Source organism: Lasioglossum baleicum, chromosome 11 (genome assembly GCF_051020765.1).
Source record: "Lasioglossum baleicum chromosome 11, iyLasBale1, whole genome shotgun sequence".
NCBI lineage: Eukaryota > Metazoa > Arthropoda > Insecta > Hymenoptera > Halictidae > Lasioglossum > Lasioglossum baleicum.
Genome location: NC_134939.1, coordinates 6,942,011 through 6,966,523, shown reverse-complemented (window position 1 = coordinate 6,966,523; position 24,513 = coordinate 6,942,011). Strand labels below are relative to the sequence as shown.

The 24,513-nt window shown below is 34.9% G+C and overlaps 3 protein-coding genes across 13 annotated transcripts in view; all 3 read right to left on the bottom strand.

The window, feature by feature from the left end:
* LOC143213439 (cyclic nucleotide-gated channel alpha-3) overlaps window positions 1-24,513 on the bottom strand; it is a 299,614-nt gene that overhangs the window by 66,440 nt on the left and 208,661 nt on the right. The gene's annotated exons all lie outside the window — the stretch shown is intronic.
* LOC143213445 (uncharacterized) lies at window positions 266-11,647 on the bottom strand. Of its 2 annotated transcripts, none has more exons than XM_076433310.1 (4): window positions 11,511-11,647; window positions 11,331-11,421; window positions 10,300-10,413; window positions 266-9,610 (listed from the first exon to the last, which is right to left on the bottom strand). In XM_076433310.1, exons 2-4 carry the CDS (start codon window positions 11,353-11,355, stop codon window positions 9,501-9,503), a joined length of 249 nt encoding a protein of 82 aa, XP_076289425.1. In that variant the 5' UTR covers window positions 11,356-11,421; window positions 11,511-11,647; the 3' UTR covers window positions 266-9,500. The 2 variants fall into 2 exon arrangements, with proteins under 2 accessions (XP_076289425.1, XP_076289426.1); XM_076433311.1 differs by lacking the exon at window positions 11,511-11,647 and having other exon boundaries at window positions 266-8,936; window positions 9,484-9,610; window positions 11,331-11,466.
* On the bottom strand, window positions 266-22,910 carry LOC143213444 (uncharacterized). Of its 2 annotated transcripts, none has more exons than XR_013009969.1 (3): window positions 14,975-15,079; window positions 13,880-14,206; window positions 266-11,648 (listed from the first exon to the last, which is right to left on the bottom strand). XR_013009969.1 is itself a non-coding variant. In XM_076433309.1 (3 exons), the coding sequence occupies exons 2-3, from the start codon at window positions 15,063-15,065 to the stop codon at window positions 13,971-13,973; spliced, it is 327 nt and encodes a 108-aa protein (XP_076289424.1). In that variant the 5' UTR covers window positions 15,066-15,079; window positions 15,473-22,910; the 3' UTR covers window positions 266-13,970. The 2 variants fall into 2 exon arrangements, 1 of the variants encoding a protein (XP_076289424.1); XM_076433309.1 differs by adding an exon at window positions 15,473-22,910 and having other exon boundaries at window positions 266-14,206.

Genomic DNA, 24,513 nt, shown 5'->3' with positions numbered 1-24,513 from the left:
CAAATTCGCATTTTTAGATAGTTATCAATAGTTTCGCACAGTTATAAATGTAATCCAGTGAATTGTTAAATATGCGAGCGTAACAACAGCTCTCGTCATGTAATATTTATTAAATAATCGCATCGAATAATCGTTTTAGTAAAAAAATATTTACGAACAGATATGAGATTTGAAATATGAGATTATGGCTCAAGTGTATGATTATCAATCACAGTTTGTCGAATTGAAGTGTAAAGCAAAAATAATTGAAAATCGATTTTTCGAGGACGAATAAATAATCGGATGAACACTATAATTTTATTTCGATGCACAGTACTGAATCTTTTATATTAGAGGATTCCGTGGAGCGTGAATAAACTTGTTTGTTGCTTTCGTAAAATCTTTCTGTGCGAATAAAGAATGAAATCGGGTTACGAGAGTGGAGGCAAGTTACGCTTTGTGGTCAACCATGACATTCCAGCTGGAAGTTGTTCTTTGGGGTGCATGAAGAGATTGCATTTTTACAGACGGCTTCCTCATTCTTTAATAACAATGTTTTCTTCCAACGTTCATTTTTTCTTTATTTTTCACTGCTCAAAGTTCCGTAGCTGGATATATTCTTTTTACATAGAACCGTTGGTCTGTGTTCTCGAATGCGTTATTTTTTATACGCCCTATACATTAATATTTTCAGAAATGGTATTTAAAATAAATACATTTTAAATAAAATCCTTACTACTTTGAGGATCCTCCAAATAGAATAATATTTTAACAAATAATATATATTTAATATTCACAGAAGTGTACGTATGATTCCACACACACACACACAAATGAAATAAATTATTTACTATTTCAAATAGTATTTTACGTAGCTCTGATTCAACTATAAAGGTTCTACTGCATCATAGAAACCGTCATTTTTCCCAATATTCGGATATACATCTGCTTATGATATTTATCCGGCTCGGCGTAGTGGTAAGCTATAAGGAAAGTCGCGGTATAATGTGTTGAACGCGATTTCATAAAAGCCGGATTTCCGGTGATGCAGTCGGCTCGCAGAGTGTGTTCGCGTGTTGTCTTTTTCGGATGGGTTCGATTAATTGGCGTTGCAGTGAGCCAGCCAGTGGTCGGCAATTTCCATATCGCGGGGATGTGCGCCACGGTTTTCCCGAAAATGTCGACGAGACCGGCTCGCATCATGATATTATCACGGCTGATCTCGGATCTCTTGGGACAAATACCCGGGAATATTCGTTTCTCGATAGGCCGGGGGCGCTGCCTCAGCCATTCGAAAGAGAGATAGCTGTGCTTTGAATCGAGCATTTCCCCATTTTAGCAACCGCCATGGGACCGATGATAAACAACCTCCGCCGGAAAAACAATCCGACAACGAACCGGAATCTTCAGTCGCTCGTACGCAACGTACTGAATCTCATTATTAAACTGCGGATTTTATACATTTACGACGAAAGCGAGTGGTTCAAGTACAGGGTGTCCCCAAAATGTATATATTTTCTTGAAAAGGGTGATCCCTGAGGTTATTCTAAATAACTCTTTCTCCTTTACGAAAATGTTCTCCGCTGCTTCGTTAACACTTTGATCGCCCAGCGTAATTCGGCTAAGTTTCCCGCGGGGCCCAATCCGACCGTCGGTACACAAAACGTAAACACAGCGAAAAGCGAGAATTCATGTTGTATATCCTATATATATAATCCTATTTTTAATTAACTCGAACAAGAAGAACGTCACCCATATTCGGGTGACGGGGCCCCCACGGAAGCATACCCGTCACCCAGATATGGGTGACGTTGGCGATCAAAGTGTTAAGGAGCAGTGCTCTGGGCAATATTTAAATAAATAATTATTTAAATTGGTTGCAGTGTTGGAGTACGACAGACCCACCGTACCAGATCGACGGGATCATACATACACACATACTTTTCTATTTTATATATTGTGTATATAGATAGATACTAAATTATTATTTATTATTCATAGGCATTAAACAAATTTTCTTTCCAACTGTCCTTAGCAACGATATTAATATTAATGTATCGTCTGTTGTGCATTACTTGAGAAGCTTTATGAACTGCGATCTATCGCAAAAGCAAATTAGTACAAAAAATAGTTGTGTTTATGTAAATATTATACATACGGATAATGACGATATTAATTTCGCCACGTGTTCATTGTATATACAAAATACAAGCAATAAGAGCAGACCAAAAAAACTATTTATTTGATTTCCACCTCAATCCAAATAATAAATAATTTTTTATTTTCAAATAAGAAATAATAAATAGATCACTTTCGCGCGCGCGCGGAATTATTTAAATTACTTTTATTTGAATAAAAATTTTAGTTATTATTTGCAATTGAAATCGCACGTTTATTTATTATTTAAATTAAAATTTGCCCAACACTGTTAATGAGTTATTAACGAAAAACACGAGCCAATCGGAGCGCGACTATAAACGACTAGCGCCGAGCAAGGCGTTGGCATTGGTCGAGCCGGAATCCGTCCGCAGTAGCCGCGCTCTGATTGGTCCGTGTGTTTTTCGTTAATAATTCTTCAACGACGCTGCGGAGAACATTTTCGCAAAGGAAAAAAAATTTTCAGTGCTAGAAGAGCAGTAGAAGGATTAAAAGAGTTTGAGAATATCGATATAGGGGGAGGGGGAAAAAATTGAATGTTCTCTAGGGTTTTATAAAGATATAGTCAATTAAATTTAATGTATGCGTGGTTTCGCTATTTTTTCGTATAAGCAATTTTTACAGTTTCTGTTGTTCCTCGTAATTTTTAATGTTTCGTGGCTCTGCCGCGATAATAGGTAGTGTTTACACACTGTGCTAGGTTATAGGAAATTTTACGAGAATGATGACTGTATCGTAAAACTTATCGATAGCTGTACTTAGCAAATAATGGCGCATAAATACATAACAAGGAGAGATTAATAAAAAGATTACGCGTACTTCCATTTAGAAATAGATAAAATTTTCCATAAAACCGTTGTAAACCGCAGCGTTCCGAGAATTTTAGTAGCCTTCGCTGTTAAACATTAAAAATGAATTTTATGAAGTCGTAAAGCATTTACGTCCCTTTTCTAAGCATATTTCTTGTACTCATCAATTTTTCGTGCTCGGGTTCAAATACTTTTCGGATTCACTGTACACAACATACGTATCTTTCTTTTTGAACCGTATCATTCCGCAATCGTGTAAAAAAGTATCGTTTCTGGGGGATGTTAGATGGGAAGAAATGCTATAGCGACGGTAATATAGCGAAATAAATTCTGCTCTAGCGGTAATACTTAATTCGTCTAGCTCCAGCTATGAAATAACAGCGGAAACGTTAAGCGATGCATTGCGATGTGAAATTACCACTTAGACCTCCCGCGGATTGAGTTAAATTTCAATTTCTCCCACGGCTGTATCTGCTATACTAAATTATTGGATTACTTAGAATGTTCGACGAATCCCTTCGCGTCACAGAATATTTCGTGACGTTTTCATTATCCGCGCAATCGAGTCCCTCTCGTACAGCTCGCGTTTTAACGAATGTTTACGTTTAATTAACGAACGCTATCGGTTAACGTATCGCAAAATAATTGTTAAAATAATTGGAACCCTAGAGATTGGAATAGTCACGTAATAATCGGTCAAAATATTAGATTGATACTTTTTCACGAATTGCTTACTGCAGCACTTTCGTTCATTATCCAGCAAATTGTAAGGATGAACGCAGTGTAACAACTTCTGAAATTATTTTTCAAAAGAAAATTATCGAGCTTCGCTTAGATACAGTTTGGTAATTGACAAATAAATTATAATTATAAATTTAATTTAGATATTATAGATTTATAATAATTTGGGACTGAGATGATTGTTTTATGAAACTCAATTTTCTATTTACCTCTCGCTTTAAAATGGCGTCCCGCTGACGTCATGGGTATCGGACGACGATTTTTTATTATTTTAAACTTTTTATATTGCAATTATAATTGCAACCTAACCAATTAATTTTAACTTACACTGATTGCAACATGGTTGTACAAATGAGCGACCATTCACGAAAAATTACATTTACTGTACTCGTTCGACATAAAGCAGAAAAAAATGAACAGTGCTGTCTGCCGCAAAACTAACATCACATGTCACTGACAGTTGCTGTGGGGGTTGAAAAAATAATTTGAAAAATCTCCTTTTTATTCTTGTTTTCGGAACTCGACATTGTTTCACGTTTGCGGTTTATTTCTCCATTTTTATATGCGCGCGGAAGATTCATGGTATTTTGAGAACGCTGCTTGCGATGTATTTTTGTAAAAACAGGGAAAAAATTGTTTGGTCTGCTGGTATGCTCTATTTGATTGAGGGAACTACGTAAATATCTCCGGTAATAATTGGTTATATGAAAAAACCGCTAGGAGAACGCGGTATACAGTTTTATATATATAATCTATAATTACATAATTATAGTCTCTGGGCAAGTGAAATAGGATTAAATAAATAAAAAGACTGTTCAGAGTACGGTAGACTGTTTTCCCACGGATCCATAAATATCAGAAGAATTTACGTACACCATGCACAAAGTAATTTTTATTTTTGGTAGTTAATTAGGAATACTGACAAAAAAATTACACGATTATAATCGTTAGAATACGGATTTTGTCCACGAGAAAAATCATTTTAGAAAGAACGTTAAAAATCAATTTTGAACGGGAAGGATAATCTTCTGTCCAGACAAAATTATATTCAAACAGGGTCTCCGATACGAAAGTACATTTGTTCGTGAAATAAAATACGTATTGGACGGAGGGACTACTACGTTCGAAAACGGTACGACTCCTGTTTCAGATATTCATAGAAATATTCTAAAGGAGTTCGAAACGGACAAAGATATTCTGTAACTTTTAAAACTTTTAAAACTCTCGAAATTCTTCGTGAGCTGATGTCCGTAGCAGTTTGCATTTTCATAAGTTTTCTACTCCGCACGGAAATCGAATAGAGACCTCATATGTAACATCGTATCGTTTAACTTCAGCTATTACAAAAATTTTGGAATCCTTTTTCGAAGAACATAGTTTATACAATTAACCATAAAATATTTTCTGATATTATTGTTTAAAATTTGCGTTTTCTCTTATTTCACGTTTATATTATATTCACATTGTTCATAGTTCCTACAACTTATGTAACTATAACGATCTTGTAGTTTAATATTTTCTCTTGCGTCAGTTTTTGTATAATTCACACATAATAGTAGTTGAATGTTGTTCATAGTTAATGAACTGCATTTACTATAAAGCTATTTTATGATTTTATAAATGTTTTCATCGATTTTATAGTTTAATATTTCAGTTAGTCTTCGTACAATTCACATGTAAGAGTAGTTGAATGAATTGAACCAAATTATATACGAATTTTTCTCTGTCTTGCCAAAGTGCATATTTTCTGCATTTGTTGTGCACATGCATCTTCCACGTAAGTACTTCTCATGTTCACTGCATAGTGCACATTACATCTGCAGGAACTTCCGCAGTTATCATAGTAAGCAAAATTCTGCGAGCGTCACAGATAAATTCAAGAAACTGTAAGTTAGCATTTCTCGGTGAACAAATCTCAAGAAATTAGACAAGATTCTATTGTCCCGATGGATGGCCTTCGCGAGTTCGCGACAAGATGAAGTTTCGCTAAATATTATTGAAGTTTGCACACCAGAAGCTCCGCAATCTACATTGTAGTGATACAGTCTAACGTCCTATTCAGAAGATGTTCCTCGTTTCCCTTGTATAGGGTGGCCGACGGAAAAATCGAGTTTTCAGCAATTATCTTCGCGGACAAAGGCGCTCGGGAATATTTACATCTTTGAATGCGACAATACCGATGGACAGTATTGAGATCGCCGAGTACTCCGGTGTACTATGTTTATTGAATGGCTCAGTCATGTGTGCACGACAGTGCTGCTCGCGTCGAACAATGGCATCTTCAGTGGCCCGCTTTTGTCCGATCCCAGTTTCGAGTCTATTATCTGGCCTAAAGTTCCGCAGTTTACGGGTCCGGCGCAATCTGATTTGTATCTGGCCATTTTCTGGCAAGTATAAGTTATGTCTATGGTGGAACCACCGTTAATATTAACAACTCTCTTCCAAACGTTCTGATATATGAACGTCTGTTATTCGAGCCTCTTGTTATGTGAACTGCCTATTGCCCAAAACAATATTATGTATTAGTACTACAGCGTTGGGCACATTTGCCTCAATTCAGGCAAAACCGTTCCCCCACACGAGTAGCTAGATGAGGGGAGTTAGCATGAATTGTGGGGAAAATGTTAATTGTAGAAGGGGAAGTGGCGACTCTGGACACCACCATAGCGCCCACTGTCAGTCAGCGCCGTTACCATGGAGAAAGGACGCGCTTCGCGAGTACAGTAAATCCTCTATAGTCGCAAAAGCCTCGGGAGGTTCGTTTGCGAAGTTCGTAGACGAACACTATCTTTTTTGAGATTCAAGGACCGAGTCAAACGTATAGAAGAACAGCGCGTGGAAAGAGAGACCGCGCACGGCCGAAGCGACTGTGACTCTCCGCGTCTCTTTCTTTCCCATACGCTGTCCTTCCTTGCGCCCGAAACGTTCATCGTCAATTAAACCACTAAATACTAGTAAATACAGTTGAAATTATATCGTGTTTGGTCTTATTTTAATAAAAAAAATATGCCACAAGTATATTGGTGAAAGTTTCATAAAAAAATAAGTAATGATGAAAATTTTTTTATATTGGTATTACATTGTGAGGCCGCGCGGGATATATACCCGAGCCGATTTCAGATTACTATAGTGGAGGGGATGTTTTTTTGCATTCATCGTGTACGAGCCGTTTGCGACTATAGAGGATTGAGGATTCACTGCAGATATGAAGACGCCTTTTAGTTCAAAATATTACAAATAGAAACGCCTGTAAAAACATTGAAAAATTTTTCTCGTAACCTAAATCACCCTGGATTTAAAGATTGGAGCTCCCACCTTTACAACGAATGTTCAAAACTGGATCTACGATTTTTTCCAGTCTGGTTTGTGTTTATTTTAGACGTTTGTAGACCCATTAAAAAGGGTTCAAATTTATTACTGTACTATGTTTTTTTTTATCATATTTGAAATATTGACGTACAAATACTTCTTTTTTGTACGCTGTACAAGAGAGTATAAATTTCGTAGAAAAGAAATCTAGTTTTTAGAAATATTATACTTTACTCGGAAATACTTCTACACGATCTCATGTTCAAATTCCGGAAATATGACGATGTAACGTGCTTCGAGTTCAGCGTATGGAAGACCGGAAGCAAGTGTCGCCGTGTTATATAACAGGCAATATAAAATGTGACAAAGAAGATGGCAGTGCATCTATAAAAGATACGAGAAAATAGATTCTGTTAAAAATGCCTAGTGGGTCTCTTATGGTACCAAGGACTATCATTTCATTTGAGATGTTTCACTCTAAATAATTGGACACGATAATATCTAAACAATATTTTGTGTATAAACAATGTCTAAAATATTAGAATTGCAGAACGTGAAAAAAAATGTTTCTGTAACACATATACTTATTGTTAGATAATTCATTGAATTCAAAACTACTTATGATTGACTTTATGGAAATTTTACACTTTCAGTAGATTGAAAATATTACAGAATTTTATCAAAATTCGAATAATAAAAAAATGTTTTCTATTTTGCAATAAAAGTAGATATTATTTCATTGGATATTTCATTTCCCAATAAAATTGTTATTAAATAATAAAAGTAGTGAAATAAAGTATATTCCAATATGTCATGAACCTTTGGGTTGCCAATACTAAATAAATTCAGTTTCTTCAATTTCAAGGGAATTTCAGTTAGCCTGCGGTGTCAGTGAAATACAATTTTAACATTTAGTTAGCGGAACGCATAAATGTTAATAAAGATACGGTACAAATATGCATTTAGAATGAGGATTAAGGACGGTGGGCGAACACAAGTTGCATCTCCTAATTTGTGAAATCCGTTATTTACGTCGTGCACTAATTACTCGCGATTTCGCAGGCAGGCCAAGACAGGCTTACCCGGCAGTTACATAGCGAGAAAAGGTGAAGGGTCATCGTTCTCTGTCAAAGGATTCTGGAAATTTAATTAATCTGAGTCGATGAGAACGAGATATACGTCGTATTCACTTGAACACATTACACTTTGAGGTAGAAATTCACTGAAATTCGTGTTCCATAGCGGAGAAATTTATAAGGAAAAATTGAAATTCGATATCGGCACATAGGATTTCACGAGTTCGAATCGGGAAATGGATTATGTTACCCTCATTGTTCTGAAACAAAAATTTATTGTTTTGGATTTATGCTTGGTGTTTTCCAGAAGAATTCTATAATAATATCAATGTGGTTAATGCAGCATTTTTATCGTTATTTTCTTCCAATAAAATTATTTGTCATTCTGATGAAATGTAGACCTTCATATTTTTCCAAAAAATAAGATACGAACTTTGTTGATTTTTTAATATTTTCTTGTATTTACAAGTGAGACTTTTATGATCGGTAACAACATATTCTTTTAATAATTATTATAAATTGAAGATAATACAAAAATATTCTAATGTCTTTATTATTATAAATGCCAAAAAATCTGCAGTGTTGTAATAAGTCATCTCTTTAATTAATTCCCTGATTCTTTCGAAGTTAAAATTGGTCTTCTTAAATTAATTCATTTTAAACAACTAAGAAAATTCTTCATTAAATATTTGTTTTTGTAAGATATTGTGAAATATTATCTTTATTCATTCATGGAAATTTATAACGGATTCATAGTCCAGTTTGAGACTCATTTTGGCAATTAATATCCGATTGCCGGAACTTGATTGTAGTTTCCTGTTAAATTGCAATAATTTCATTTCCGCAATATTGCTTTCACTGCCACCTAAAGAAATAGAATATTTTAGCATACACTGGTTGTGCGAATTTTCTTCACCATGAGTACTGTGTTGTCGGACAAGCTCGTGCTGATACTTGAAAGCAATCATATTTATTATTATAAAATTCATGTTTCGAATATACACCAACGAATACTAGTTAATAATAGTTAAAATGCTCTTATGTCAAACGAAAATTTTCTGAAACAATTTGAAGGGGGACAAGAATGCAATAGGGCTTATTTCTTTTTCAAAATATTTCAATAAATCAAGAATGACAGTATGTCTTCCGAAAAGATCTCCAACATTTCATATAGCTCACAAAGTTGGGGTTTTCACCGCTGCATAAAATTCGCGATGTAATAGCAACTTTCCTGAAATCTTCATTGAATTTTATTTCCCCGGAGGTCTGATCGGTATCCATAATACGAAAAATCGAGCACGAGCTTCCCAGACAGCACAATACATGCACGTTCGTTCCGAAACATGATATCGTAAATAATAAAGTTGAATCCGATGGAAGTTCGACGTGTTCCGGTTGGACTCTCAAGTTACCGGGCTGAAGGGAGTTTCTACAGCTGATGCATAACAGTCGGTGGACTGCTCAAGCTGTAGACGATGCAAATGTAGACGGCAAAAACCGCGGCGAACGTGGCCAAAGTAAAGACAGCCGTTCCCAATCCTGCGAGGATGGAATTCAAACTAAATTCTGATTCCACGGGGCATCTGTTTCGGTTAATTCGGCCGGGCTGGTTTGCACACGTTGTCTCTATTATTTTAGATCTGTTTATTCGCGAAATATTTGTTTCAGCCAGCGCTAACATTGCGTCTGCCTGCCGTGAACACCGGAAACTGTCAAAACGTCAGTTATTAGAGGCAAGCGTGAAACCTTCGGGCACGAAACTTCAGATTTCGTATTCAGTATTTTCCTTGCAGTTACACTAAAATCTACGTGGTCCACGCAGTTGTTTCAACCTATAGTTACAAGTACAGTTACAGAAAAACATCGAAGAAAAAGGATGAATGGTTTGAAAAGTATTACACCTGCAGGACCTTAATTTTGTAGAAATGCATCCTTTTTATATATTGGGTTGGAACAAGTTGGGCAAGAAAGTAATTTAGGTATTTTAAGGTGAAACAAAAAACCGCATTTCTTTATTCAAGCGATGAATTTTAATCAATGAAATATTTTCCTATTTATTCTTTTTGGCAAAAGATCATCGAACAAAAAGGAAAATATTTTATTCGTTAAAGTTTATTGCTTGAATAAAACAATTGGGCTCTATTTCACCTTAAAATGCCGAAATTACTTTCTTGCGAACCCGATAGATAGATTCTAGTAATTTTTAAGAAATATCTTTATTTGCTCACTGTCTTTAGCCCTTTCGTCCATAGAGCCAAATATATTCGTGGCTGAGCATGCTGGGTATTGTCGAGATTCCGATACCGTGATTTCATCTTCAGTTTTTGCCGGTTCAGACGTGCCTACACGAAATTACACAGTGTTCTTTCGTATTTTAAATCAGTTTTCATAGAAATGTCTACAGTTTATGATATTTATAAAAGCCACGATAAAAAAATACGTCTACCTCGCAAATAAACGAATGCTTATTTTAAAAAACACGGTCAACATGTTAGTAAGATTTGTTAATTTCAAACACGTCAACGAATACTACAATTTAACGTTACTAAAAATTCTAGAAAATTGTTTTCAGGTCTAAACTTACTGTGTATACACGAAGATTGAAGCTTCCCTTCTACAACGATCCTCTAACTCTAACACATGATATACGATCTTTTTTATCGTTTTATTGATCCTCGAATGAAATATGCACTGCCGATTTTACAAAAAGGGATCGTACATCATGTTTTAGGCGATCATTGTGAAAGGGAAGCAATAATCTTCAAATCTATGGTGGATTCATCACGAAAAAAGTTTTCGAATATTTTTAGAGATGGTTTGGTGTTCCCATTCTGTCACGTATTCAATTTGCATATGTTATTATATTAGTCTTGTGTGAGTCAATAAAAATTACCACCTGAAATAACTCATTATTTATTCGATTTTTTAAACTTATTCAAATGGCACTGTATATTTTTTTTGTTACTACATCGTAGTCCTTAAAGAGACAAAAATTGAACGACCTATAACAAAATCCTTCAATGGATCTTGAACCTCAACATAAATTTTATTTGAAACATTGTTTTAATAAAGTCAATATAAATGAAATGAGTTATTTCGGGTGGGGTAATTTTTATTGACTCACCCTGTAGTTTGTTTAAACAATTCCTTTGGTCGTGTTATACGGGAGAGTCTATTGTTCCAAACATAATGCCGTGTGTATAAATAAAAAATGTACATAGCATGTACATACGTACGCGGTACACCTTGATAACCTCACCTGATTGGTCATTTTGGTCCGCCATGTTCGTTCAGTGGATTGCCAACCGCAGAAGTTAGTTCGAAAGTGTTCCTCGAGTGTCGATCGACTTCTACGAACAAGTTAATTTAATTCTGATCCGTCTAACGTTATCGCGGTGTAATTGTCAACATAGAAAAAAAAAAGAAAGTCAAAGGGAACCTCGGAGTTATCGGTCGGGAGGACAACTTTCGTCGGCGTTTTCTCTTTTTCACCGCGGGAGTCAGCAGTTCGGACGGCTCTCAGTTAGCGAAGTAGACGGCAAATTTACACGGGATCTCTTTCTCCTTCTTCGTTAAGCTGTCGTTAAGCGCAAAAGGTTTTTCCTATTTCTTGCCGTTTTCGTTTCACTCTGCGCCAGAAGTCTCTCTCTCTCTCACACACACACACACTCTCTCTCTCTCTTTTCGCTGAATGTTCGCGGCGACGACGAATTAATCTGCCTCCGGTGATTACGCAGTTAGACGACGACGCTTTCCCGGAGGCTAGTGCATTTCTCCGGGGAGATTTTCCGCTCGAACGATGCAAATTTATGATAAACACGTTGTGACTCTAACGAGGCCGGATGTGGAAAATCGCGTAATTTGTTACGCTAGGAACGGAACGTCTTGGACGCGGCAAAAGTATACTTCGAATCTTGATGGCCTCGTTTCTTATTGAGAGAAGCTTCTGCAATTTATACAGTCTGTCCCAAAAATGTTGTACTTCCTTCAAAAGATTCTTGAGGTCACTTGTAGTCACTTTTTCTTTTGGGAAAATGTTCTCCGCGGCTTTGTTGAGGGGTTATTAACCCTCCGTATACTGTACCGGAGTCTATTTTGACCGGGAACACGCAAATTGGCAATTAAACTAACTGAATAGCTGTTTCATCGAGGATATCGGATAGACTAATGTATCTACACGAGATATCAATAGTAAATTTTTTGAAATTATTAATTAGAGCTGTGAACGGTCCTAAGCATTGCCAATTATGTATATAGCTATAAAAATAGTCGGTTGTCCGAGGACTGAGGTTTAACGAAAAACAGAGCGCGACCACTGGCGCTGGTTGAGGATAAATCCTCAACGAAACCACGGAGAATATTGTCGAAAAGGAAAAGTTACTTTCAATAACCTCGGGAATCACCCCTTTTGAGAAAGTACAACATTTTTGGGACACTCTGTATACATACGATAGAGCTGCTAAAAGTTCGAGACAGTTCTTCCACCCCCCAGAAAATGCAATAAAATTAATGCGATTTAGCTCGTGTAACTAAGACTGAAGGAATTAAATTTATTGTAATTTATGCTTCAATGAACTAACAACTAAACTGCAAATTTAGTATGAAATAAAAATTGTTTGGATTAATTGCAAGATGCAGGAGCTGCATAGACATCAATTCATTTTTCAAATCATTTCAAGGGGACGAAAATAATATTTGCATTTTTAAGTGGTTCACATATTTTTACTGTCTTGCATTAAATGCTTACCTAAAATGATGTTTTAAATTGCATCGATTCGTTTTTGTCATAAATGTATATTTGCAGTCCACTAATAATAAGAAAAAACGTAAAAAATAATGTATTATGTTCATTAAAATCATAATATTAAGCTCACAAGTTTAAATGTTTATCAAACTCACAGAATGGAACCTCCGATAGTTTATTTATTGATATTTCTAGATGGAAATGCGAAAGTTTATTCAAATATGCAAGTATCTTTCGACACGCCACGCTCGAAACGTCTCTAACTGTAAATATCGATTCAGCGTCTTCGAGAGTTTAAATTGATTGCCTCAATCAGAGAAGCCTTATTACAAATACAAATTTCATTTGAAGAAAAGAGTTAATTACGATAGCCTTGACGTATATTGAGATTTATGGCATAGTTAATGGAGAAGTTTCATTAAAGTTTCAACCATGTCTCATTGCAAATATAATTCTAAATACGCATTTAATCATTTTCAATATTTCAACGGATTCCTCCGCAGATATTTTCATTTTAATGAAAAATACTAAGTGAAATTGATTCTTAGATCGGAAATTCAATTAACCCATTTAGAGTTGAAACTAATTAAGAAATTCATGAACTTTTCGTTATGAATATAATTAACATTATAGATCTTCAGAGCACTAAAAGTATGATTGTTCCATAATGTGATTATTTTATATTACTCTATGAAAATAAGAAAGATATATTTATTCAAATTTTCAGCATTTCTGATTATATGTTTAAAGAAATTAATTTATCGTAGATTAATCAGTTTTGATAGCGTGGGAAGCTAACGTTTAAAAATCATCTAAATGCGCTAAGATTATTTAATATAGTAAACCCCCGTATAATGCGATCAAAAGATTGTTTAAAAGACTATATATAGTTATATATTGTACTGCACTATTATTTATAATTAATATACGCCGAAATAAAGCGCTCAAAAATCACATTCACAATTTAGATCGAATATTTTCTGCCAGAGATAGGAATATTTTTAAACAACTTTTTGAACATGTTATACTGCAGTCTCCTTTATATAATAAATCTTTCTAATTACCTTCTTCGACTTCGAAATTTCCTTATGCTCTCGATAAATATTCGTTCATCGTTCTTTTAGAGAACTAATTAGTTGTTTCTGTTGGATCAGATCAGTCTTTTCCGATCGGCTCTTCTTCTGACGGCTCTATCGTCGAGTCAGCCAAAGCAGTTTCAATTTCACTGTGTTCAGTGATTGAACTGGTTCCAGTGACTTCACTGACTTCACTGACTTCAGTCGTATCACTTTTGGTAGCCGTGACACCTGTATCTTCGCCCTGCTGCAACCCGGCGTCTATAGCTGAGGGTTCGTTCAATTCGTTGTCCTTCGATTCGCTTTCACGGCCCTCTAGGTTCGAATTCACACGTTTACATTACTGTTTCTGCCCTCCCAATCTACTTTGAAATTGTATTTCTCCACGGAACATTCGCTCCATACAAGGCGCACTGGGACGAGGACCATACAATCAAGAAGTCGATCAATTTCTAGACGTTGAATTTGAAAATTTGATCGAAAATCTATTCGCCCGGCGCATAGTTCGCTGGTAGCGAACAGGGTGAAAATGGCGTACAACGAAAATTGTTTACGTTCGTTTTGAAGAGAAACAATGCTGCGGCGAAATAAATAACTGGGCGAAAAGTCAAATTGCCATGTTTAAACTTCGTACACGCTCCTCGAAATTGGTTACATAAAAAATGTTACAACACAAATTTGTAAAAACTGTACAGTGGTTGAAACAGGAAACAGATCAATTTTTAAATTGTACCGTAGCTAACACAGAAAATGGACAATGTTTAAAATTGTACAGTTGCTAAAACACAAAGTACACGAGTCTTAATTGTCATGAAAAGTTAAAAGTTGTTCAGTACTTTCCATAGAAAATGGGTTAATATTTGTATGGAAGAAATTAGAAATTGTTTGAACAGTATCTAAAAGAGGGTAAATTTCCACTCGAGAAGCGTGTCAGGATTAAACAATAAAGGATGCTGTTGTTCTAATCACATTGTATAAAATATATGTTCCTCATTATGGAAAGATATGAATAAAAGTTGTGAAATACAGATTTGAAAATTGAAGTTTTCTTCGAAAATGAGGATAAAATAATTAATGTTCAACCTTTTTTTTGGGCTTCTTCTTCGAGCATCTTCGCTCTCAAATACGCGAGTCGTCTGCAATTATTCTCCTTTGTGCAACCAATGATAGGCATTGTTCAATTACCCGCTACAGTAACAAAATGAAAGTGTGTATTATCACATTGTTTATAAATTGTTTACTATTTGTTTAATTATTTTGATCTTTTTCGAAGAGTACAGCATACTTTCATTAAAAAGCCAAATTAAACATTGAAAAATTAAAAGTTGTCAAACGTCTGTATCCTTTTACAAGAAATTGAATTTTGTAATACCTTCTTCCTCATAAAATTTTAGCTAAATTGTTACCATTTAAAACTTTTCATTTCATTTCAGTGGCGCGTAGATTTTTATATTCGCATGAGTGGGTTGAGCTCTATTAGCAAAAAGTCTCCTTTTATAATTCAGAAGAGCCAATTAAGCAGCGCGGATGTACATGTAAATTTTTCAGAATTCGCGGGTATGGTAATATCAAAAAACCTACTTTTGGAAAGGAAAAGTAAAAAGCGAAGTCTTTGTTTCAGCTCGATGTAAGATTATCTTCGTGACCCAGAACCGCTTCTTTTAAGAAAGATTAACGAGTCCTCCTTTTTAAAAGTAGTTATCGCATTCTGGCAACCTGCAACCTGTTTCTTTCCGCTTCTTCGGTGTCGCTGGTAATTCGTATTTGCAACGTTTCTCGCAGGCGGGCGGTCGAAAATCCTTCAACGTCTGATGTGAAACACAACACTAATTCATATTCGACAAACTACATATTTTCTCAATTATCTTTCAATAATCTAAGAAGTACTAGGTTGTTACACGTGAAACGTCCGATTTTTAACATTAACGTGAGGCGAACATCATTTTTTATTAATAACACTTACGGTGACCTTATTGGCTGTATTACGGTGAAAATTGAATTTTTTGATCGTTCATATTCTTCATTGACAAGGAATTTGATTTACTTTCACATTTTTACCGAACATAATGCTATCGTTAATATAATTTATTTATCTACACATATAAGAAGAATACAAGGCAATCATATTGATTGACGTTGAAATAAGCTTTACTTAAAAATAGAATATTCGAATAAAAACTGAAAACAGTACGTTAAAGTTTGGCTTTATGTATTTATGTGTATACTAAACCTGTGGACCATAATTAGTAATTTCTTGATCAAAACGCTTCATTATATTTGCATTCTGAAATTAGACGTTTCATATGTACCAAGCTAACATTCGTTTATTTCCAATTATCCAGTTGAAACAGGATCGAATCTCCTACTTCATTATTTATATTCATAATTTTTCTTAAATAAAGCAATCTGAGCGTGACATTTCCACGAAGAAGACTTATGAAAAATGAAGGATATTAAGAAATGTACTAGTCTCAATTATTTTGAACATTTACTATAACTAAAAAATTTTTTCCTCATTAATCTTTCTTACTATGGTTTGTTTTTCGTTTCAAGAGCATTTTGTCTTAAATATCATAATCTGACGATAAAATATGTGTACCCATTTAAACAGCGTTTAGTTCTATCCTTTAAATAATGAAATGAATATTTTCTATTATAAAAATAAGTAAGACATTTAGGATGCTCACATGGTAGGAGATACGCGTAGTGTATATTTTCCAAATTTCACGCTTTTAGCGTAACAGCTTCGATTCGATAAAATCGTATGTCGGTTAACATTACCACAATCCAGCCCACCACAATCGCTTCACTGATGACATTTGAGTGTTCGTTGCACAGTGGACAACTACTGTGACTATCTGTATATCGCAGGTCCCGTCTTTAAAAAGAAAAAAAAAACAAACCATGCTATCGATCAATACTTGGTTGGTTTGTTTTAGTTTTTACTGAAGCTGGGTCTCCGTGAGAATTTGTCACACAAAATAGTGTCGATAAAACCTCCGGTTTCAGCGTAATGTTACTTGAAGGTAATATTACTTCAGAAATAAATTATTATACCGGTCGTTACAACAATTCTAAAATAGATTAAAAAAATCCTGAATTTACCAAGTAGTTCACTATGTACACAATTTATTCCTTTTCAATAATTTTGATGTTAGTTGAAGATTGTAATGCTTCATGAATAAACTATTGTATCGGTTAGCAACTAAATAGAAAGTTAACTATCAACTGATGCAGTGATGTACCGCAGTTCTTTCAAATAGTAATTTATTTATTTCTTTAAATAATTTTTGGCTAAAAATTACTGAATAATTGTAGGTATTTCAGAGCGTACATTAATAACAATTGTAAAAATCGGATTAAATGCAGTCTCGCTTGTTTTATATAGCAATGCAAACTAGTTTTAGTGCTCGGTAGTTCCACGGTCAAAAAGATTTATGGGAGTATCACAGTCAATGCACTCGGGCAGTCGAGGATGAAAAGATAAGGGAAAAGTTTTTCCGAAAAATTCTCCCGTCCCAGAACCCTTCGCAGTCTAAAAATTAACCCTTTCGCAATTTATCCGCGGTGAAGTAAGACCTCGATTAACCGGCTTGGTCGGGAAGCAAACAGTTCAGACAAATTAAGGCCCGATGGATAATCGAGAACCGAGGGACATAATTAAAATGTACATTATATTCCAAAATAAATTTTTTATTTTTGAAAATTTATTTCCCCTCATAACATAATCATATTTAAATGCATATTTGTTTATAATCGGGATCCGGTTAATCGAGGTCATACTGTATAAAATATTTATCACCTATTTCGTATTTTTATCACATATAACAATATTCCACACGGTATGTACCAAAATTACAGAAATATTTTATCACAGATGATGTTCACAGAAACACGATGTTGCGTATTATGCAAGTAAAATCAAATTTATTTTGTGCATGTCGTTATTTAAAATTATAACGCATGATATTCGGGGAATTTATAACTTGTCTGTGGCAATATGTTTTTTCATATTTCACAAGATACATTAACAGTAGAACCTCCATTATGTGAAATAATTGGGAGACAATAGTGGTACGATAAGAGAATTGTTACACCTATAATAGATAATATAATATTTGATATAATATTTGAGCCAATATAAAACAAAATGAACAGAATTTGTTTATAGATAAATTTACACAAAAAATACAATATCGAGAAGAGATTATTGTTTAATTCTTCTTTTTAACAAAATCAGCTAGAAATTTTCTGTATTATTACAGTAGCGAATTAGTAAATAATTATTCTTAGCATGCGTCTTTAAATTTAGTAGTGTAATAGGAAACATAATATTCACACATAATAGGGCGTTTAAACGGCAATCATAGAACGTTCATATACCAGAAATTCTACTGTACTATAACTACGAATTGTTAACACATATGTGACCGCATGACTATAATTAATTATTTCGCCGCCAATCACCAATAACCAAATGACTAATTAGTGAATACTAGTCCTTTGGCGTCTTGCATTAAATAATGATTCCAGCTTCTTTAATTCAAAATAAATTGAAATTAACATCAAACAAAATCAGAATTTATTAAAAATTAATGAACAAAAAATGAACAGAGAAAACATGGTAGTCGAATATGTATTAATATTACTCCTAATGAAGTTGACTATTAACCTCTTCAGGGACATTGGCATTTATGCGTACGTTTATGTACTTTTTAAATACAAATTGTCTAAGTGAATCAACATTTGTTGGAGGACAATAGTATTTTTCAACGATACAAACATAAAAAATTCGCCGAAGCGAATTTGTATTTATATTATATTATTCAGAATTTAAATTTATATTATTTTATATTATTATATATTTTCTGTTTACTTTAGAAAATTCGTCCCTGAAGAGGTGAAGGAGTTAAAAAATTTGCATTCTAATGAAATAAATAATAAATAAAAAGTAATGGTCACCCGTCCAAGGGGTGAATCGGTGGACATTTGCAGGAAAAACTTGCCGCGGAATTGTTTATACCAAAGAAAATTGTTCTAAAGTTTGTTTCTACACCATCACGTTCGATTCATCGAGAAGAGAAAAATTTTGAAAGAAACCATATGTCACACACAAATTGTTATTGAGATAAGCTGTTAAAGTTTATGCAAAATTTGATTGTGCCGAGTTATGCGTCCACCTAACCGTGTCGATGAGACAGAACATAATCGTGCGTGTGCCCCGAGAGAAACGAAATTTAAAGGACATTCGTCGGTGCTCATTCCGATAATAAATTTGAAGTTGCAAAATATGAGAGAAAACCTTATATTCATTGTTATACACATGAAAGTATCCTACATTACAAAATACTAATGTAAAGTACCTATACATACCAATTTTTCAGAAACTTCTGTTCCTCCAGTCGAATTCACAGCACACTATTATTTTACTCACGCGAATACGTCCGAATAAATGTGCCTGTTTTTCGAAGCACAAAATACCACGCATCTACACAATCGCTAAACACTACACACACACTTTCCGAAATCGTGACAGCGAACGAGAAGAAGTTACTCCGACTACGATCAAAATAATTCTGCGATATAAATGCGACTTCCGCACGAAAACTCTACCCTCCCATCATAGAATGTATTCGACCACTCATTGACTGAAACAAAAATAATAGTTTCCAAGAAGATATTTCCAAGAAGGACCCCGACAAATGGCTATATACCTGAAAGGGATTTATAGCAGACAAAAAATGCACACGGATTAGCTACGACCTGACCGATTATTTTACAACCACCGCGCTCGACAACTTGAACCCCGGACATATGGACAACACGTGCGACGGTCTCACCGAACCAACGAGCGGACATACTATTATAAATTACGCCATTTACGACTGAAGACAATACGGTAGACAAAAGGAATTTTCTTGACAGTTTCCCACTCCTCAACCTAAAGTTCTTCCGGCATACTCGCGACCAATTAACAAACGCGCTACGATTCCCCACCTAAATCTACCCTTAACCATTCGAGAAAAAACCGAGGTGACAATCGCAGTACTATATTGATCGCGGTCGGAGAAACATCTCGTTCGCTGTCATGATTTCGAAAAGTGTGTAGTGTAGAAGTGTGGAGGTTCGTGCTTCATAGTTATTAACTCTTTGCACTCCTCTGTCGAGTGTGACAAAAATGTAAATGAAACGTGTTTTATATATGTATTTGGCTCTTCCTTTATTTATTTAAGTTGTATTTTTTAGTTGAAAACAAATATAATATAAATTGCAACAAAGTTTGAGAGCTATATTTAATATAATTAGTAAACAAAATTGTTTAAAATAAATAGCACACAAGGTAATGTCCTTTGAAGTAAATTTCAAATGAGATACTTAAAATAGTAGGGAGTTGTTTTGGTAACGAAATTTAAAAATAATTCGGAGTGCAAAGAGTTAAGACGTATTCGCGTAAATTCGTTCTTTTAATACAAAAAGTATCGGCGCGGCATCGCGCCATAACGCGTCTGTGACCTTAAATTACGTTGGCAACTAAATTCGCTACCTTTTGTTTCGTAATTCTTTTATTGTATCATTCTAACCTCATTCAGTGACCATTCCTTTTGAACTGTATATCATTAGAAAGCTCTGAATTCCGCGATTAATTTAATATAAAATAATCGTGCTTAAAAAATATATATAAATGCCTTTGTTTAAGAAAATGTGGAGGTCGCGAACTTAGTTGCCAACCTAATACAAACAGTATCGGCTTAGCGATTTAACACGTTCAAGAGAATGAAGTGGTTGAAAGGTATTCGCGTAAATCGCAGTGCCCTGTGGATACTACGGCGGAACAGAAGATTCTGAAAAATTTGTAAGTACCTATACTTTACATTAGTACAGCGGTTTTCAACCTTTATGCTACTACGCCTCCCCGAAAATAAATTTTTTTCCGCACCTCTCTGTATTTTATTTGTTTAATAGATATAACAATATAGACATGTTCTAGATGATAAAAACTTTATTACAAAAAAAAACTGAAAACTGCAAATTAATGTTTTATTAAAAACTTTTGGCGCTTCCCCAAGCAATAGTCTGTGCCTTCCAGGTTGGAAACCGCTGCATTAGTCTTTTATAATAAAGGATTAGTATTCTTATGTATAATAATGGATATTAGATTTTCTTTCGTATTTTGCAACTTCAAATTTATCATCTGTATTAGCAGCGACGAGAATGTCCTTTTAAATTTCGTTTGTCTCGGGGCACACATAGTATTACGTTCTGTCTCATCGACACGGTTAGTTGGACTTTAGTAGTAGGGTTTTGTCTCCACAATCAAATTTTGCACAAACTTTAACAGCTTATATCTCAATAACAATTTTTGTGTGACATATGGCTTCTTTAAAAATGTTTCTCTTCTCGATTAATCGAACGTGTTGATGTAAAAACAAACTTTATAACAATGTTCTTTGTTATAAACAGTTTCGCGGCAAGTTTTTCCTGCAAATGTTCATCGATCCAGAGGTGTAGATTCACCTCTTGGACGGATGACCATTACTTTTTATATACGTTGTACAGTCCAGAATTTTTCGAATTCCAGTAGTTACACAGTTTTGCTTTCGCTATCGGATGCTACGAGCCTTGCAGAAAAATGCCTGAACTCGGCTCGAGTTTGTTGTACGCGATACAGGCGTATCGGGAAGATTTCGGCCGGGAAATTCCTCTCTTGGCAATTTGCGGAACTTTTGGAATTATTTAGTGCTCATCGGTGCAGCGAAGTCCTTAATAGAAGCAGTATTTATTGAATTACCTCGAGTATCGAGCGCGCCGCCTCGAATATTCCGCGCGCAGCACGGTACGTTCGCACGGAACATTTCGTATCTTACTTGAAACCGACGTCGGTACCATAATCGACATACTTCCCAGAACTTCACATTTTTCGGAACCGGAAAAGTCGCGATTTTGCTCCCGAATAAAAAAAAATTAGGTCATACAATATAAACTGGAATTTTTTGGAAATATTTTCGAGCAAAATTTTCTAAAATACTAATAAGTTGATTTGTATGGAAAATAAAAATCTTCTGCGTCGATCATGGGAAGCAGGAGTTCGAAATTGTTTTCGAGTTGCATTGAAGATGACAATGTTTTCAGATTTTTGCTAAATAAACACGTTCCGAGTTCAAAAATAATTTCATCTCGTAATAATTACGACACATTGAAAATGACAATATTTTTAGATTTCTGTAACCTTTTGCTATTTTATATTTCACGTAGCCAATTTCTGGAAATTCCAACTTCACAGAAAGTAGAATACTATGCAATTGTATAATACAAAATCCAATTAACACGCCGGCATGTAAAGTTATCGGAGCATTAAATTTTTTAAGTCCACGTTTCATAGAAATTTTCGAGGCAGACCGCGCCTTCGAACAAAGAATTCTACATGCGAATGGAAAAGCACTTGAACTTGTGCAAGCTGAACGTACTGCATTGGCACCGAGTAAATAATGTCATAATTTCCGACAGAGTAATGAAAGAGCGTTGTTCATAGTATTCAAACTTCAATTGTACAGTGAAAGAGACCAGTGTTTACTATTTTCTCCTTTGACTTAAACACTACCTTTGCAATTTCATGTGAAAAATTAGTGTACAGTATTCAAACGTCCGAATGTATTTTTCGTATAGTAATTTTTCTTTGTTACAACCATATGCTTAAAATAAGTACATACTACCACGCTACCATTATGTTATTCTCATCTTTAACTAACCCATTATCATTCGTTTCGTAAATGTCTTAAATCAGCAATGAATTTTCAAATTTAAAATATTAACAAATTATTGGTGAACAATTGAGAGATGCAAAACGGTCATAGAAACATATATCATAATTGGTAATTGAAAAGATTTGATTGTGGCCAATCAATATTGCAACCAAGGCCCAGCGAAATATACAGGGTGGCCCACATAACTCTGAACAGCTCAATATCTCGAAAACTATGCCATCGATTTTACAGTTCTTAGTTTTAAATTGCATGGAACTGAAGGGCCTTTCTGACTACATAAACGTGAAGCGGCCTCCCTTCCCCTTTAACGGGGGAGGGGAGGTACCTTTGTAATTTTAAATGGAACCCCCTATAAAATGTTACATATTTAGATTCTACAGGGGAAAACAAGTCAATTTTGTCTGAAACATTGTTTTGTCAGATACTTCCATGATGAGATATAACAGTTTGAAGTTTCGAGTTGTAGGTACTTGAAGCGCTCGGAAATAGCGTTATGGAATTATACGCGCTTGAGTCCTTTGCTTATTCGTGAAAAAATAAAATGTACTTTAAATTAAATGTTCAAAATGTCCACCACGGGCTTGTAAACATAAAAAAAGCGCGTATAATTCCATAACGCTATTTCCGAGCGCTTCAAGTACCTACAACTCGAAACTTCAAACTGTTATATCTCATCATGGAAGTATCTGACAAAAAAATGTTTCAGACAAAATTGACTTGTTTTTTCCTGTAGAATCTAAATATGTAACATTTTATAGGGGGTTCCATTTAAAATTACAAAGGTACCTCCCCTCCCCCGTTCAAGGGGAAGGGAGGCCACTTCACGTTTATGTAGTCAGAAAGGCCCTTCGGTTCCATGCAATTTAAGACTAAGAACTGTAAAATCGATGGCATAGTTTTCGAGATATTGAGCTGTTCAGAGTTATGTGGGCCACCCTGTATAGAATATACCCTAAAAAAATCCCCAAAAAATCAAAATAACTTAATTGCCATAGCAGTAGCTACATTTGCATTCTAAAAATCCTTATAAAATGTATGTAAATAAAAATCAATGTTTAAGAACAGTGTCACCACGTGGAGTCTACATGTTAAAATTTAAAAATAAATGATATGACTTTCTACTTGTGTAGCCCGTATACTATAGGCAACGTTGCAGTGAACGCGTCAAAATTTAAAATAAATTGTACGCGACTTTCTACTTGTTCATAGAAGAACTAATATGTTTATATATGACTTTATGTTAAAATGAAATGACAATGGCTACGCACAACTAATGTTGGATCGTCCGCTATGTCAGAAGAGACGCAGTCTGGGGTGCAATCGAGTGGATTGGGCAAGGCTTTGTCCTGCGATTTTCCTGGCTTTACCTCCCGTTCAGACATAGACTTAGAAACCGATTCGACACTCTGTTTTTCCTGTTCTGCCATTCTGAGAACGCAACACGCTTCGATCGTCACTAGCTTTTACTCGTGAAAGATTTGCATGATCTCCTTCATTTAAAGTGATCTGTGTTTCGTAAGGGGAGAACGAGAACTACTCTGGGAACAGTATCTTCTCTGCTATGGACTCTGTTATTTTGTCATGGCGAATGTTGGTCAGATATATCATTCATCCAGGAACGAAATTTTATTGTTGAAAAAATTCATAGAAAAATGCAATAAGAAAGATTGCCACGTCTGGTGCACAAAACGAAATCAGTGATTTATGCGATGCTAAATAATTAATTAAAAAAAAGAGAAGCATTATCAGAAATCTGTTAATTAAACTGTTTCCCTATTTATGAAGCGTACGTAAATATTTTTCACTACAAAAATAGGGGAGGAATTTTATATAGTAATATAATTGAGTTGATTATTAGAA